This window comes from Podarcis melisellensis (assembly GCF_964234715.1).
Source record: "Podarcis melisellensis genome assembly, chromosome: 7".
Taxonomy (NCBI): Eukaryota; Metazoa; Chordata; class Lepidosauria; order Squamata; family Lacertidae; genus Podarcis; species Podarcis melisellensis.
In genome coordinates, this window is record NC_138539.1 from 10,608,865 (window position 1) to 10,624,694 (window position 15,830).

General features: G+C 42.4%; 1 protein-coding gene across 5 annotated transcripts in view; it reads right to left on the reverse strand.

Annotated features, from left to right (window-relative positions):
- PHF20L1 (PHD finger protein 20 like 1) overlaps nt 1-15,830 on the reverse strand; it is a 59,860-nt gene that overhangs the window by 16,314 nt on the left and 27,716 nt on the right. For 2 of the 5 annotated variants that reach the window (XM_081918715.1, XM_081918716.1), the window contains 6 exons: nt 14,413-14,495; nt 7,888-8,140; nt 4,584-4,661; nt 4,072-4,278; nt 1,175-1,231; nt 302-406 (listed from right to left, as the gene is read on the reverse strand). In XM_081918715.1, the coding sequence (XP_081774841.1) occupies nt 302-406; nt 1,175-1,231; nt 4,072-4,278; nt 4,584-4,661; nt 7,888-8,140; nt 14,413-14,495 (783 nt within the window). Of the gene's footprint in view, nt 1-301; nt 407-1,174; nt 1,232-4,071; nt 4,279-4,475; nt 4,662-7,887; nt 8,141-9,862; nt 14,496-15,830 lie in introns of those variants that run through there. The other 3 variants (XM_081918719.1, XM_081918717.1, XM_081918718.1) reach the window with 3 other exon arrangements.

Here is a 15,830-nt window from a genome sequence, read left to right on the forward strand (position 1 = left end):
CAGCTGGACCTGGCAAAGGAGCAAAATGGCTATAATGATCTAAATAGGCACCAGCCTGCCTGTCCTTCATGCTAGGCCATAGATTGGCTTAGTATTGTAGGTGAATGAGGACACTGGGGCATGATGCCAAAAGAGCAATTTGGTCATCGGGCAGTATCTCAACAGATCTAATAAACACATCCTGAAGCAACACTGGAGCAATTTATGCTTAAAGCTCATAATGCATGGAGATCAAACTGGCGAGCAAAGTCTGAAAAACAGGCAAAGTTTTTAGCTAGATTTACTATATTCTAAACTGTACCATGCTGCTTTGATTTCTTCTTTTTCTTTTTTTTCTTTTTCTGTTTCGACTTGTGATCTTTCTCCTTCTTCTCCTTCCTTTCTTTATCCTTCTCCTTCTTTTTACCTACATTGCAAATGGATCTTTATTAAACAAAAGGCATCAGTGTAAAACAAACGCAGCCTGTTCCAAGATTAGCTCACATGCTTCCAGCCACCTGAGAGTGGAACTGTTCGCTTACAACAGTACTTATGACTGTTTACTCAGAGGCAAGCTCTACGGAGACATACTGGGCTTACTAGTAAGTGTATTTAGGATTGCAGGTGAAGTGGCCAAACGTTTTCGATTTTCAAAGAAGAGGGAGTTTTAGAGATGAACCAAGAACTGAGCTTTGCCAAAAAAAAATAATCTACAGAGGCAATGAAATTTAATGACAATGACAAGTTCTAACTCAGAATTACAGTCATAGTTCAAGGTTAGTTGTGCTTGAACGAGAGCAGCTAGACAAGGAAGACCTGACTGCAACAGCACTCCCTTCGCCTGCAATTCCTAACAGCTGGTACTGAGAGGCATGCTGTCTTCAACAATGGAGCTATGTTACATATATCTACACCACTTCTACAAATTTATTTAATCCCCTTTTAAAGCCATCTAAGCTGGCAGCCTTATGGGAGCAAATCCCATAGTTTAACTATGTTCTGTGTGAAGAAGTACATTCCTTTGTCCTGTGACCCCTTAAAAAGCGTTAACAGATGGAAATAATAATAATAATAATAATAATAATAATAATAATAATAATAATAATAATAATATCACAGACAGGCTACATTCCTGCTCTCTCAAGCTACAATTTTGTTTTGTTTTTGCTGAAAATGTGGTTTTTTTTGTCCATACCAAGCAGCGACGAGCATCTGTCTTCCAATTTCGTTTTTCTCTCCGTTTTCAGCATTCCTGTGGATGTAAGAAAGGAAACAGAAGCTTAGAAGAACACTGCTGGCAACAGTGTGTTAAGTCTCTTGGTGGCAAGCACTAGGGACCAAGCTTTAGTTCATTTATACTGCTAGATCTGAAAAGATTAAACAACGGAGGATGAGAAACAAGGAAACGAATCGAAGAAGAAGAAGAAAAGTTTCCTGGGCTCCATGATCACTGCAGATGGTGACAGCAGTCACGAAATTAAGATGTCTGCTTCTTGGGAGAAAAGCAATGACAAACCTAGACAGCATCTTAAAAAGCAGAGACATCACCTTGCCAACAAAGGTCCGTATAGTAAAAGCTCTGGTTTTCCGAGTAGTGATGTATGGAAGTGAGAGTTGGACCATAAAGAAGGCTGATCGCCGAAGAATTGATGCTTTTGAATTATGGTGCTGGAGGAGACTCTGAAGAGTCCCATGGACTGCAAGAAGATCAAACCTATCCATTCTTAAGGAAATCAGCCCTGAGTGCTCACTAGAAGGACAGATCCTGAAGCTGAGGCTCCAATACTTTGGCCACCTCATGAGAAGAGAAGACTCCCTGGAAAAGACCCTGATGTTGGGAAAGATGGAGGGCACAAGGAGAAGGGGACGACAGAGGACGAAGAAGAGAAGAAGAAGAGTTTGGATTTGATATCCCGCATTTCACTCCCTTTAAGGAATCTCAAAGCGGCTAACATTCTCCTTTTCCTTCCTCCCCCACGACAAACATTCTGTTGTAAAACAAATTTTTAAAAAAGCATTTGCCATACTAACGAAAAGGGGCACTGAATTATGTTACTCTGAAATTTCCATTTCTAAATTAGCTGCGGCCTCCATGTATGACTATGATCCATTTCATGTGTGGTCTTCTGGGCTAAAGAAGCTGCTAGAGATTATTATCTGAATACGTTTTGCACAGAAGGTAGAGTAAAGAAGGTGTTGCGAACAGGATGAGAGGTCCTGACATTAAAGAAGAGATGAATTCTCCAAGCCAGCACAGTAACCAACTTATCCTCCTGCATCTTTTCCTAATTCTTTGCATCCCAAGAATTCTGTGAGGCCTGAACAGCTCTGAGAAGACAGATGTGATTTACTTTTAAATAAAGGGTCAGCAATCTTTTTAAGCCAGATTTTTTGCGAAAGTGCCATGGGAATCTCCCATTCCACTTGTCTCCCCCCTCCTCCAGAATTATTTGTTTCCTGAAGTAAACTTCAGTTTTCGTGGATTGCTTTGCTTCTGGAAAAGACCGGCACAGTTGATTTGCAGTCTCATGTTGTATACATTGGCAAATCATCATGCTCCCATTTCAGAAAACTGGGTGTGGCTGGGTTGCCACCAACCACGCAGAGCAGTATCAGAGATTGAAGCTGTTACCAAAATAGTTGCTTCCGAAGATAGCTGAATGAAGGTGTAAGCAGAACCATGGCTAACTACAGTGGGTGGAATCAGACTAAATCACTGCCCGAGTGGAATGACTTCTACAAGCACAACTGAACTTCCCCTCCCTCTCTACCCGCCAGAACAGATTTGGGGCAGGGGGTGCGAAGAAGGAGGAGACGTTTGGTGTGCACAATGAGTTAGTTGGATACACAGCTTAGTGGCCCAAGGGGTGGCCCAAACACGGCCATAACTAAAACAGCAAATAGCAGGGTCCTTTTCATACACAATATGGCATGAAAAGTGGACCCACGCACTGAAACAAGAGAATTCAACCAACCTCTCCTTACAAATAAGTGTACCTGAATGAAACACACACTCGTTGCATTCACACAATGTATTTCCTATATGAGTTAACATACTCTAAACATATGCAATGACAGCTGCATGGACGTTGCTAGCCCAGAGATGGAAAGAAGACTAAGTCCCTACCAGAGAAGAGTGGCAAATTAAACTGTTGGACTATGCTGAAATGGCAAAACTGACCGGGAAGCTCAGAAACCAAGAAGACCAAAACTTTAATAAGGAATGGGAAAGATTTATAATTTATCTTGGAGACCACTGTAAGCGGATGAAAACGTTAGCAGGACTGCAATAACACTTGTTGTGTAGCAAATATAGTGGAGACAACGGAGTAATATAAAATATGGACTACTGAATAATATGAAGTTGAAAGGGTTGACAATGGGACTTATGGAGGGGAGAGGGTGGGAGGAACAGAGATTCAGAGGAATCTTTAACTTATACTTGAAAAATCCAATAATTTTTTTTCCAAAAAAATCCACCACATACTCTAATATACACCTAGACAGCATCTTAAAAAGCAGAGACATCACCTTGCCAACAAAGGTTTGTTTAGTTAAAGCTACAGTTTTCTCAATAGTGATGTATGGAAGTGAGAGCTGGACCATAAAGAAGGCTGATCGCCAAAGAATTGATGCTTTTGAATTATGGTGCTGGAGGAGACTCTTGAGAGTCCCATGGACTGCAAGAAGATCAAACCTATCCATTCTTAAGGAAATCAGCCCTGAGTGCTCACTGGAAGAACAGATCATGAAGCTGAGGCTCCAATACCTTGGCCACCTCATGAGAAGAGAAAACTCCCTGGAAAAGACCCTGATGTTGGGAAAGATGGAGGGCACATGGAGAAGGGGACAACAGAGGGTGAGATGGTTGGACAGTGTTATTGAAGCTACTAACATGAGTTTGACCAAATTGTGGGAGGCAGTGGAAGACAGGAGTGCCTGGCGTGCTCTGGTCCATGGGGTCAGGTCACAAAGAGTCGGACACGACTAAACAAGAACAACAATATACATCCAGAAATGTTCTAAACGCAGTGGCCTATAGCATTCTGCATGACCTAATACACTCTTGAAAGCCGCTGACAAACGTTTTACCTGATGCCACTGGGGCTACTCTGCCATCAGTCGCCGCTTTAGAAGAATGGCACAACACCATCTGATTATCTTCCTTCTCTTTAATGGGGTAGTCACTGCGGAAAGCAGCCTCCGCAGTTAACAGCGCCGACACATCCAAGTTGCGGCTTAAGTCAAGAGGGAGGCAGAGTCCGCGCTTCTCAAGGGAGACATGAGCAACATTGGGAACTACATAAAAGAAAGAACGGGATATTAAACGACAGACAAGCACCGTGATCCTTGAGGTTGCTGAGTTACACACCTAACGTGGCACAGATCTCGTCTATTAGCCAGAAGCTCTTGTCTGGCAGGACATGTCTCGTGAAGGTCCTACGTTTAACACTTGGATTCTCTCTGGTTCTTTACTTTAGACTGAAATACATTACCCTCCAGTAATGCTGGCGGCTGATTTGGGGCACTGATGGAGAACACTTTTCTATCAGTGACTGGAGAGGGAGAAGGAACTTTTTCTAGTGAACCATGAGGCAACGAACCAGTCGCTAAGCGCTGTGATCTTCTTCTCCGCTGGCTATTTTTGAAGGATCTAAGGGCACTCACTGGCTGTGATGGACCTAAAAAGAGACCTTGCAATGTTCATGAAGCAGACACAGGTCATCATCTTACTCTAATATTTCTAAGGAGGTCATAAGGCGCTTGCCTTAAGTGGTTCCCCATCTATCACAGCATCGCTCTTTACAAATAGAAAAATGGGGGATACCAGGAGGCTAGAGGAATGGTTTTTAGCTTCAGTTAGTAGAAGCAGGCTTTTAATGAAAAGGCTTGCAATTGGGGGGGGGGGTCCCTTGTGATGGAACAAATCTGGCACAAAAGGTCATAGGCAGCACTAATATACCTAAGCTCCCTGATACATTTGATTTCTGACTCTCTCACTTCCTTCTTAACTGCTAGGAGAAAATTATAAACCGGGGTTGATGAACCTGTGGTTGTCTGTGTGTTGTTGGGGCTTCAAACCCCCATCAGCGCAAGCTGATGACCAGAGATGATGGGAGCTGGAATCCAACAACAACTAGAGGACCATAGGTTCCCTGTTCCCACAATAGGATGTTATAACTAAATGCAGAATATACCATTTCTTAACATTCCTGAAGCAAGCAAAAAATGATAAACTTTCTGATACAAAACTGTTCCATTGTTTCTGCAACAATGCAATATCTGCTGAATGCCCTCTGTGAGATTGCAGGGCCTGGTAACTTTTCGGCAACTAATATTAACTTATTTGTTGCGCTAGCCTTTCGGTTAGGTTTTGGAAAAGCACTCACAATGTGCCTATTGTTCTTTTACTTCGGTCTGAATGTACTAAATCGGTTAAATCCTGTTTCACTGTTGATTTTTATAGTCATTTATAATTTCAATAGCATGTAAGCTACCTTGGAATGAAGGTGTGTGCACACACGCATGTGTTCCAGCTTATAACATCCTTGAGAAGTTAAGTATGGTAGGTTTGATAATGCACTAAGCAATTGTTAGTTAAAACCAGGGGGTAAGTCAACATGCTTGCCAGGTGCTGTGGACTAGAACTTCCATTAAAACACAGGAACCTGGCGAAGGGCGAATGACAACAAAATCTGGAGTGCATCGTATTAGCCATGCCATTGTAAGCCATTGTCATATCACTGATTCAGTGAATCCCAATACTGGGCCTTTGGATTCAGAGTATGCATATTGAAATGATCTCATAATCATGCGTATGTGAGTGAACTATGCTGGATTTGATTTATACACAAGAGTTATACATAGGGAAGTTGCCAATAGGCATGAAGGGTCCTTTATTTTCCTTTGGTCAAATTCCAGGATTTCTAATTTATTTTTGGGAGGGGCGGAGGTTTACAATGGGTTCAAATTCAACCAAAGCAAAGCACTTTGCAATCTCACTGATTTCAGTGGAAGAAATTCAAGTCCGTGGTTAACTCTTCTGCTGAAAGCAACTGGACTGCAATGGTTTGGAGGAAGTGAACTCAGCAAAGTTAATTTCCACATATCTAGATTCAAGCGATCACTTTAAAAGCTCGCACCACGAAGTCTAATTTGAAAACCTACCTCCTTTCAACGGCTTTCAATATACAGGGGATTTTATGTGGTGCATTTTTAGCTTCTGTTGTTCTGCTCTTTTATTTATTAATTTGTGGAATGGATGCTTCTTTTATTTTATATATTGTAAACAACTTTAGATCCAATGGAAGCCACTTTATGGAAAATGTTTCTCAAAAAGCAGTGTATAAATTAAAATAAGCACAGCTTAAGAAGCTTCATCATTGGAAAAAATATATATAATCCCCAGGTTTAAAAAAATTGAGGAAAGGGGGGGAAGACCTGCAAAATGCTCAACTCTCTACAAAAGCTATAACTATGGTTTTCAAGTCTACCACAATAGCTGCAGATTGTTAAGAGGGATTTCCTTTACATTGTTAAAATGTACAAATCATCCTCAGTGAAGGTTACTTACCGACATCATGTGCAATCGCAACAAGTGTGGACGGCAACATTTAATGAGGGAAGATTTAGAGTGCCATTGACTGATGAAGCGTTTCAGTGCAAAAGGGGGCAGGGGGAGAGAATTACATTTGCACAAGCTGTTTCCCCCTTCTCAATTAATTAGCAGCACAATCCAACCAGACGTTAGGTGCGTGCAAGTCCCTTTCAAATCAGCGAGACTTGTTAAGTAGCTATGGCTGGATCACAACATTCAGTGGAAGATAATTCTAACTCGGAGATGGAAGAAAGCAGCCCTAGGAAGTTTTTTGTGTCTCATTCTTCATTTCCCGGAGAGATGCAAAAGATCTAGAGCAGCGCTTGACAGAATCCCCCATTCTCTACTTTACCGCTGACAAGGGATTAAACCCTCTGGCAGGGAAATGTTAAATGGTATGGTCTGAAAGGGGGGGGGGGCAGAAGGAAGCTAGTATTTTCCTCATCCATTTCCCTACCAAAGGGATTTGGACATTTCTACAATTGCAAACATTTCGCTGATCAGTTTTCTTGCAGTTTTGTACATTCCTGTTCCTCCATCTAAACCAGCCTCCTTTGGACCGTCATCCCAGGGATTGCAACCTATTATTTTTTTTTTGTCTTCTATAGCACTAAAAATAAGAGGAATTGTCACACAGAGAGCAAGAGGCAGTAGGTCCAGCAGGCAAATCATGCCAGTAGATTTTCTCGAGGATGAGGGTGGTGGTGGGGGAACAAAAAAAACAAAAACACCAACACCACACAAGAATGGCTCATCTTCTTTTTGAAGAATCAGGGCCTCCAAAGCAGATCAGCTGTAGCCTTTGCTGCTCCGTGTAACATGACGAGTTGGGCTCTTGCCATGAATTTCTGCCATCGTACAAGTGCCATACTGTGTGTGTTTGATATTTCCGTCTTGGGAACAAATGGGTTTACAAAAACACACACACACACACACAACCCCCCCCCAACCCAAAACTTCCAGGCAACCATATAGGAAAACTTTTGGAAGCGGCAAAAAGAGTTGGTTTGGGTTTTATTTCCTTCTTCCTTTCAGATGACCGATGTGCAAGGAGTTTCCAATACTGGCTACTAAGGACTTGGGGGTGAGGGATAACTTCAGTGGTGAACTTAATTGCATGTACTATCCCATGTCACACTTGCATTCCACTCTCCCAGCCCCCTCCCCAAACCAGTCTGTTAAAAACAAGTCACATTCAAAAGAAAAGGAAAGAAAAAAGGAAAGAAAAAGAACCACCCCAATGATGATTATTTTCCCAATATGACTGTAATAGAAGTAATTATGGTATGTTTTAAAATGTCTGTGCTCACTAGTTTTATTTATCACAGAAGAAGGAAGCTGGGAGACCAGGGTCAAATCCTCCACTTGTATTAACTCTGGGGAAATTGGTGATTTAAGGGACTTTATACACCCTGCAGAATCTCCAGATTCTTGTTTGCATTTCTTGCTGCGAGCCTTTCCTGAAGACAAAGTTGAGGGCAACAGTGCAGATTTCTGAATGTTGGCAGAACTGCTAATATCAGCTTCATTTTTTTTCTGACTTTGAGGCTTAGGTGATATCTCCTGAATAAATAATAAGAAATTGATACTTTTATTGCAGTTTCTTCATTGCAGCTCTTGTATTCTATTTCGATTTATTTTTTTAAAAAAGCAACTTCAGTACTTAACAGCAGCACATTTTCAGAACATTCCCCCCCCACAAATAAATAAATAATAATAATAATAAACAAAGTTAAGAAATAAGCAAGCTGAAACTTCAAAAAGGGGACTCAGCCAAAGACCATCATCCCAATCCAGTGAGCTGCTCCAAGGTGCAGGAGCCAGGATATGACCTTTTAATTTCCTTTTCTCGATTCCCCCCTCGTTTCAACAGAGAAAGACTGATCCCCACATGCAGTCCAATGAATGTGTGGATGGGCTCATTCTCTATAGAAAGGGGAGGTGGAATCTACACCTGCAGCCTACTAAACATGGATCTCTGGATCAGGATGTGAGGCCGAAAACATGTCTTCAGTTCTCATAAACTGAACGTGTAGTGGCTCTTCAATCATACTAATACATTCAACAAAACCAATTTTTTTGCCACGTTTCTGCAGACACCATTACCATAGCAACTTTACCGCTAATTCTTCAAAGCACTACCCGCCCCCCTCAGAAAGCAAATATTCTGCTTTAATTGTTGTCAGCCCCAACAGCTTACAATTAGGTGTGTGGTTGCGGTGTCCCTGATTCTCTGCAAATTCAGTTCAATTTTAAAACAAGACATGAAGAGTCTGGCAGTGTCCCTTTGTTATTATTAATATTATATTTTAAAAAAACAACAACAATTAAGGATTTCCACCCCCGAAGTAATCTGAATGTCACCACATGTATTTGCATTAGGATATCACCCGTTTTCTCCAACAACAACAAAAACATAACAAAAGCGTTGCAGGCTAATTAATTTGGAAAAAAATCAAAGCATACTGCATTTTCGAACATGTGATTGTCTGCATTGTATTTTTGCCCAATAAACGTAAAGGATAATTGTGTCAAGACAGACCTATCTATGTTTAACAAATACTAGCATTTTAGGTTTGTAGCTACTTTCCCACATGGAGTTAAAAATGATTTTCCATCTGGTAGGCAAGACCGCTGTGCAAGTAAAACCTTTCATCAAACCATAGAAGAAATTCAGATTATGTGTCACCGCTTTTGGTAAAAGCAAACAAACACAGCTGAACACCACGCAAGAAGAGCTGCCACACTCCTAATATGCAAGAGCGCTCTCCAATTTTCAAACCTTTGTATACGCAAGTAATGTAATTTTGGTATTGACTCCTTTCTCTTCCGGTGGTCCTGGACATTCAGAGTAAGAGAAGAGGAGTGGACAACTTCTAAAGTGAGCCATTTTTGCTATAGTCTTCTCAAATCACGCACCCGACCTGTCCGTGCCACCAGATAAATGTGCAAACCAGCCACCCAAGTGGGTACAGGCATTTGTCAAAAGTACAGTAAGATTAATGTTGCATTTGGCATTACGGATGAAAAACAGGATAAGGTGGGTCTGCAAACGAGTATAAAGTCCTTAAGTTGTCCACCACTCGTGCTCTAGACACTAAAAAGCCACACTGGAAGTACCACATAAGGGCCTGGTGGTGTGAAATGTCCCATCCAGCTACCAATGAACCAGCAATTCATGCACATTGAGAGTATAATTTATTCATGTCCAACAAGGATTTGAAGGGTTGCAGAACATATCTAGGCTGATTGAGAAACTTATTTACCAAAAATTAATTAGAGCCGTAACTTGTAAATAAATGATTTTATTGTTTATCTTCACATGTGTGAAAGACATCACTACAGCAACCATTACTTTCAAAGTTACAAAATTATTTAAAACAAGGTTTTAAAACTTGTTCTAATAAGGTGCTTAACCTCTTAACAAGGACAAAATTAAACATTAGAAAAAACCTTAAACGAATGTTACTCGTTCATCTAAGCAGTTGTTGCTCAAAAGGAAAGAAAACATGGCCCAACCCTAATACAGTTAAATAGACTACTGTACCTGCTTCATGTAACCTGAGGGTTTAGGGTTAAAACAGTTGTAAACCAGAAAGGTGGGGGAGATCAGCAGCCTAATAAGACTGCTGGCCTGAAATTCTCCTCTGTATTACACTTGGGGGGGGGGGACTGAGCCATAATTTAACCATAAATGTTATCGCTGTAGACAGCTTAGCCATTGCAAAGTCATTCTGGCCCGAGACGGATTAATGCTGGCTCCCCTCAAAATACAAATTGGGAACCAGACTCATGAAAGAATGCTCTCCCTCCTCCATTCCTTTCCCTAAATTAACCATAGTTTAGAGTCATATATGCACTGATGCAGACCATAACTAACATGTACTGGGGTTTCCTATAACCATGGTTTGAAAACCCACTTAAAACCATGGTCATGTGGGTTCTAAAGGAACCGTGGTTTGCATTTATTTAGATGTAACTTTAAACCATGGCTAATACTAGGTGGGAAAGATCACTCTGAGGTGCTCATATGTCTGGCTTCCAATCTGCATGCCTTTTTTATTATTATTTTTGCTGGGAGCCAGTGTTACATCTGCCCAAGACCTCTAAGGTTTCACTCCTCAGTCGTCGTTTGTTTCAACAGCGCTAGTGGCTAACTTTAAAAAGGTGTGCAAATTCAGAATTTTCCCTACCAAAAAAGAGAGGGGGAAGCAAAAAGCTCAAGTTTGGTTTCCCGTGAGAACATTTGCTAATAACTAAACAATTTATAAAAGAGAGTCCACATAACCAAAGTGTTTGCAAAGACACATTTCATAGGCTGTTAATTTGAAATGCTGACAACAACCTCTAGATACGCAATTGTAAACTTCCGACAGAAACAAAAACCAGCCGTGTTTAGTTTAAAATACACAAGTATTTTGTTGCTACAGAACAAAGTCTGCAAAACTGAGATAGTTTCAATAGTGGCTCTGCTTGGTAAGTTAAGGTTAGTGCTGCACTGTTTGTGGAAGAGTCATCAGGTTGTCAATCATTCCATAACTTATTTTAATTGGGGGGGGGGCGCATGTCTACACTGTAGAAGGAAACTGGCTGCAATGCCCCAAACTATTTCCTAAGGGGCAGATTCATTGGGATGCCACAAAAAAGATTGCTTTTCCATTATGTGTTGCCAGGCACATTTGGTGAGAAATAGTCTGTCTAACTCCCTGTTTCTTGCATACTGTGGTCTTGGTATCTGTGGGTTTCTCTGCAGAATCAAATCCAGGTTTTGTAAGGGCGTGGAGCATTTGGTGTGGGCGTGGTTAAGAAGTGAGCAAGAGAAGAGGGCTTAAGGGGCTGGGTTTTCACATTTTGAGTGCCTTCCAGCACCTCTGCTTTTATGACGCCTACAACTACTTGATCAGCCAATTTGGGGGCTGCAGCCTTTATCCTTAAATACGCGAGAAGAAAAAGGTAAGGGGGGGAACTACATGTTACAAAAAACACAACGCTGCCACTGGAAAAATACTAATTCCTATGCTGAGTCTCGCCCCACACCCGCCAACACAAACACACATACCTCCCATAATGTCTGTTTCACTTACTGCATGTCCTGATGTCACTTGCAATGTGCTTTTCCCCCTGCTCTTGCAGGGAAAGCACACGACATCAGGACAAGGGCTACAATGGCAAAGCCTTCAAATGGTGGGTCATGAGTCATGCTCTAAGTGCCACCACCATATTACTTTTTGCTTGTACAACTTTGGGTTTTTTTAAAACAAAAAACCAAAGTGGAAAAGGGGTGGGGGTGGGGTGGACAGTAGGAAAAGCAGAGGGATAGGGAGACAGGAAGTGGAAAAAGAAAAAGAGCGAGAACAGTAAAATAAATTAGAACTGTGTCCATCTTGCAGACTGGAGCTAAACAAGAGCTCTGGATGCAAACAGTTTGAAGGCCACTAGGCTAGATGTTATAAAGGTGAGTCAATAGAAGCCTGCCATTTTTAGTGGCAGCCGTGTGTTCTTTGAAACATGCAGTACTGCCTTAAGAAGCTGCAACGCATAGCAACACATTCTCAGCTCTTAAGCAAAAGTAAAAATACATTACGGCAATGCATTGACACCGCAGTGACTCAAAAAGGGCTGTTAAGACCTAGTCACAACTCACAACTGAACCCTAGTTTAGGGATCGGGAGAAGTTGTGGGATCTCTTTCTCTCTCTCACACACACAAACATTTCCCCTCAAACATACAAGTGAGTTAAGGAGAGTATCAGATCCATTTTCATCTGGCTTGGGAGTCACACAGCTCCAAAGCCAGTTACAGAAGGGCAGGGGGAAATTGACTTCCGGTTCCATGGCCCAATTCCTAAATCCAGGCTCAGTGGTGAAATCTGCACTGGGAGTAAGTGAAAGCTGTACATACCATAATTAATGAGCTACCAAAACTAGCACAGGTTTAATGAGGGGAAAGAGTGGGGAGGAAATGCAGTTGCCTGTATAGGTTACTTCCTTTGACCCAATTATTTAACGCAATATGGAGGTATGTTTCAGAAAAGTGTTGGGGTTTGTTGTGGAGAGGGGAGGTGGTAGACGAAAAGCACTCTTCTTAAAAGGGGGGTCTTTTAAAAAAAGAAACGAACTACCCACTAGACAACAAAAATCCACATTAAAAACTATATTAAGGCTCTGATCTGAATAAATTAAAAAGGTGTATAGATTTAGGGCTCTCTTTTAGCTACCTTTCGGGCAGAATTAACTAACACAGAAACACTTCCTTGATTCATTCTTGCCTGAAATGTGCTGAACGTGGTAGTTTATGGGAAGGTGAACAGGAGTCCAGGAAACAACCCACATGCACCTGTGACATCATCCTGTGGGTGTCTCCACCCATCCACAAGGGAAGCTGCCAGCAATTGGGTGGGTGGGGTTGCAGCCTATGTGGCCAAAGTGAGCAGAACACCAATTCTTGTCCGCCTTCACTTCCTGTTTGATACACAGGCTTCAAAACAGAACAGGAAGTCACAGGCACCATCATGCAATGGGTCTGTAAGTGACTCCAGTATGGCTTTTAGTTTACGGGTTCTGGCCAAGCAAAGGCGCACGTGTATAAACCCCGGGCGGAATCACTGACCAGAGCTCTACTTGCGGGGGGTGGGGTGTTGCAGGTAAAGTGACTTTAGAGGTTTGCCCTCCTCTTCCAGAATGAGCGGGCAGGCTAGGTGAGCTACATGGGCTCTGTTGACTGGGAAGCACCCAGTTTAAAGAGGTGCAAGCTGGAAAAAGCTTGGTTTTAAGCTGGAGACTGAAATTCTCCCTGACAATACGCCTACTCGTGAGTTAGGAAGCTGGGTTGCAACCACATAGGGCATGGCAGGCTACCTGCTTATGGATAGTCATTCTTCTTCTGTTTCTGCATCCAAACTGCAGACCATGAGAATGTTCTGAAGAAATGGAATTAATAAACATGTAGGGGCTTAGAAGAATAGTTTGTCCTTCTCTGTGTGCACATGCCTATAAACTAACATATCTAGCACATTTTCGGATACAGGCTCATTCCTGGAAGTCATTCCTATGTGTCAACTAATAGCATAAAAGCAGCACCTATGACTGTGGTTACTTATCAAGACTTGTTAATAGTAGGCACAGCCATGCACAAAATGCGCGACCGGAAAAAACTCAACTGACTGGAACAGGCTGGAGACAATGTGGCCATCCTCCACTTTAGATGTGGACTCAAACCAGACCCCTAAGATATTTTTAATGTCTTCTTTTTTCCTCGTATTTATTAAAAAATATACATCCTAGCAAAAAAAGGTATGGCTCATTGAACAGTTTCATAAAACACATACAAGTTTACAACACCAATTCTTACAATAGAAAGAAAACTTCTTACAAAAGAAGTTCTGGCAGATGTAAAAAAAGAAACCCCAAAAAAACCCTGTGTCGAAAAGCACAAACTGAATTTGTGTCAAGGGTCTTCTAAGCCACTTGTGGGCACAATTCCAGCTATATTGAAACGGTACCTGGGGACAGACATCTCTGAGCTTTCGATTCTCGGGATGTTCGCTTATGAAAATAAAGGTAGCCACGATCTGGGACATCAAGCTGTCTGATCCAAAAGTCCATACCACAGAAGTCAAGCCCAGACTTAAATCTGAACCTGCTTCCATGCTATGCATCCTTAGGATTGCAGACTTGCTTTCATTAACTCCATTTATGCAGAAGTGTAAACATAATTCTTTAGTCCCCTATTTACTTTCTGTCTGGCAGAGCAACGTTAACATCATGGACCTGATATTTCCCATGGTACATTCCAGTAGGACCCTTGCAAAAGAATCAAACTCTACAATTTCATACCTGCTCCAAGACTGGAGCTGCTTGTTTGTTGCCTTCCTTTTTTTCAGCACCATCAGCGCTGACGGCTTTGGATGCCAACAACCCTGCAAAAGAAAAAGGAACACAGAGATAGGATTGTTTTGAATTCACTTCCGCAACCTTGATGACAAGTATAATCTTACGGGTGGATCTGAGTCCCCAAAGCCTTCTCTATATTCAGGTAAATGCATGCAGGCTTCAAAGTGAGGAGGGAGCATTCACTCAAGCCTGCCATCAACATCCCTGCACCTGCCAACTCTGCTTCCAAGCTAAAGAAGTTGAGAGCCAAGATACAAAGGGAGATGCCAACTACATTCAGCTGAATAAGCTTAGAAGTGGCCTGTGATTAGGAGCCTTGTTTTCCAGGACCTCTGCTAGACATGAGAACATCTAAGAACATGGGTAGGCAAACGAAGGCTCGCGGGCCGGATCAGGCCCAATTGCCTTCTGGATCCAGTCCACGGATGGTCTAGGAATCGCCGCATGGATCGCCAGGGTGCGTACTTTCCCTCTCCCTCACGTGGCGCCTCATCCCTCCCTCCTCCTGGCTTCTCCCTGACCTGCCTAGAGGAGGAAGGGGGCTGGGCTTTGTTGCTGCCAGCAGCAGCTAGTTCGCGCGCCGCTAACCGTCCCTCCATCACCGCCGCCAGACCCTGCCGCTCGCAAGACACAGGGGCTTGTGGTGCTCTTGAATCAATTTTTTCCCCAAAATATAGTCCAGCCCCCCACAAGGTCTGAGGGACAGTGGACCCGCCCCCTACTGAAAAAGTTTGCTAAACCCTGTCTAAGAGGGTAAGAAGTGCCTGCTGAATTAGGCCAGTGGCACATCTAGTCCCAGACCCTGTTTTCATAGATTTATTTATTTATTTATTTATTTATACCCCGCCCATCCGACTGGGCTTCCCCAGCCACTCTGGGCGGCTTTCAACAAAATATTAGAATAGAGTAATGCATCAAACATTAAAAGCTTCCCTACACAGGGCTGCCTGTACATCTTCAGTGCAATCCATATGCACTGGGATACTGGGGTCAGGGCTTCCACACATGCCCTCGACCCAGTTCAAGCCTGCATGCATTCTGACAAACACGTGAATAAGAGTGCAAGGATCTTACAAAAATCGGATTTAGTATGTTCTCCAGCAGCAAGACCTGGGTTTGACTAAAGTTGCAGGAACCCTCCCAGGCTGGTTTCTTTCTTTTTTTAAAAAAATGGTGACCCACAAAGGAAAGTTTTCTCTTCCTTATACACCTACTACTACTGCACTGCAGCTGCAGTATGAGCAAGCACACATGAATTCCTGAAGGGCGTCTGCCAAAGCAAATTTGAATTTGCACGTTAGATGTCACTGGGCCCTTCTCACATCGCTTGTTTTATAGCCCTTTGGTACAGTGATCTAACA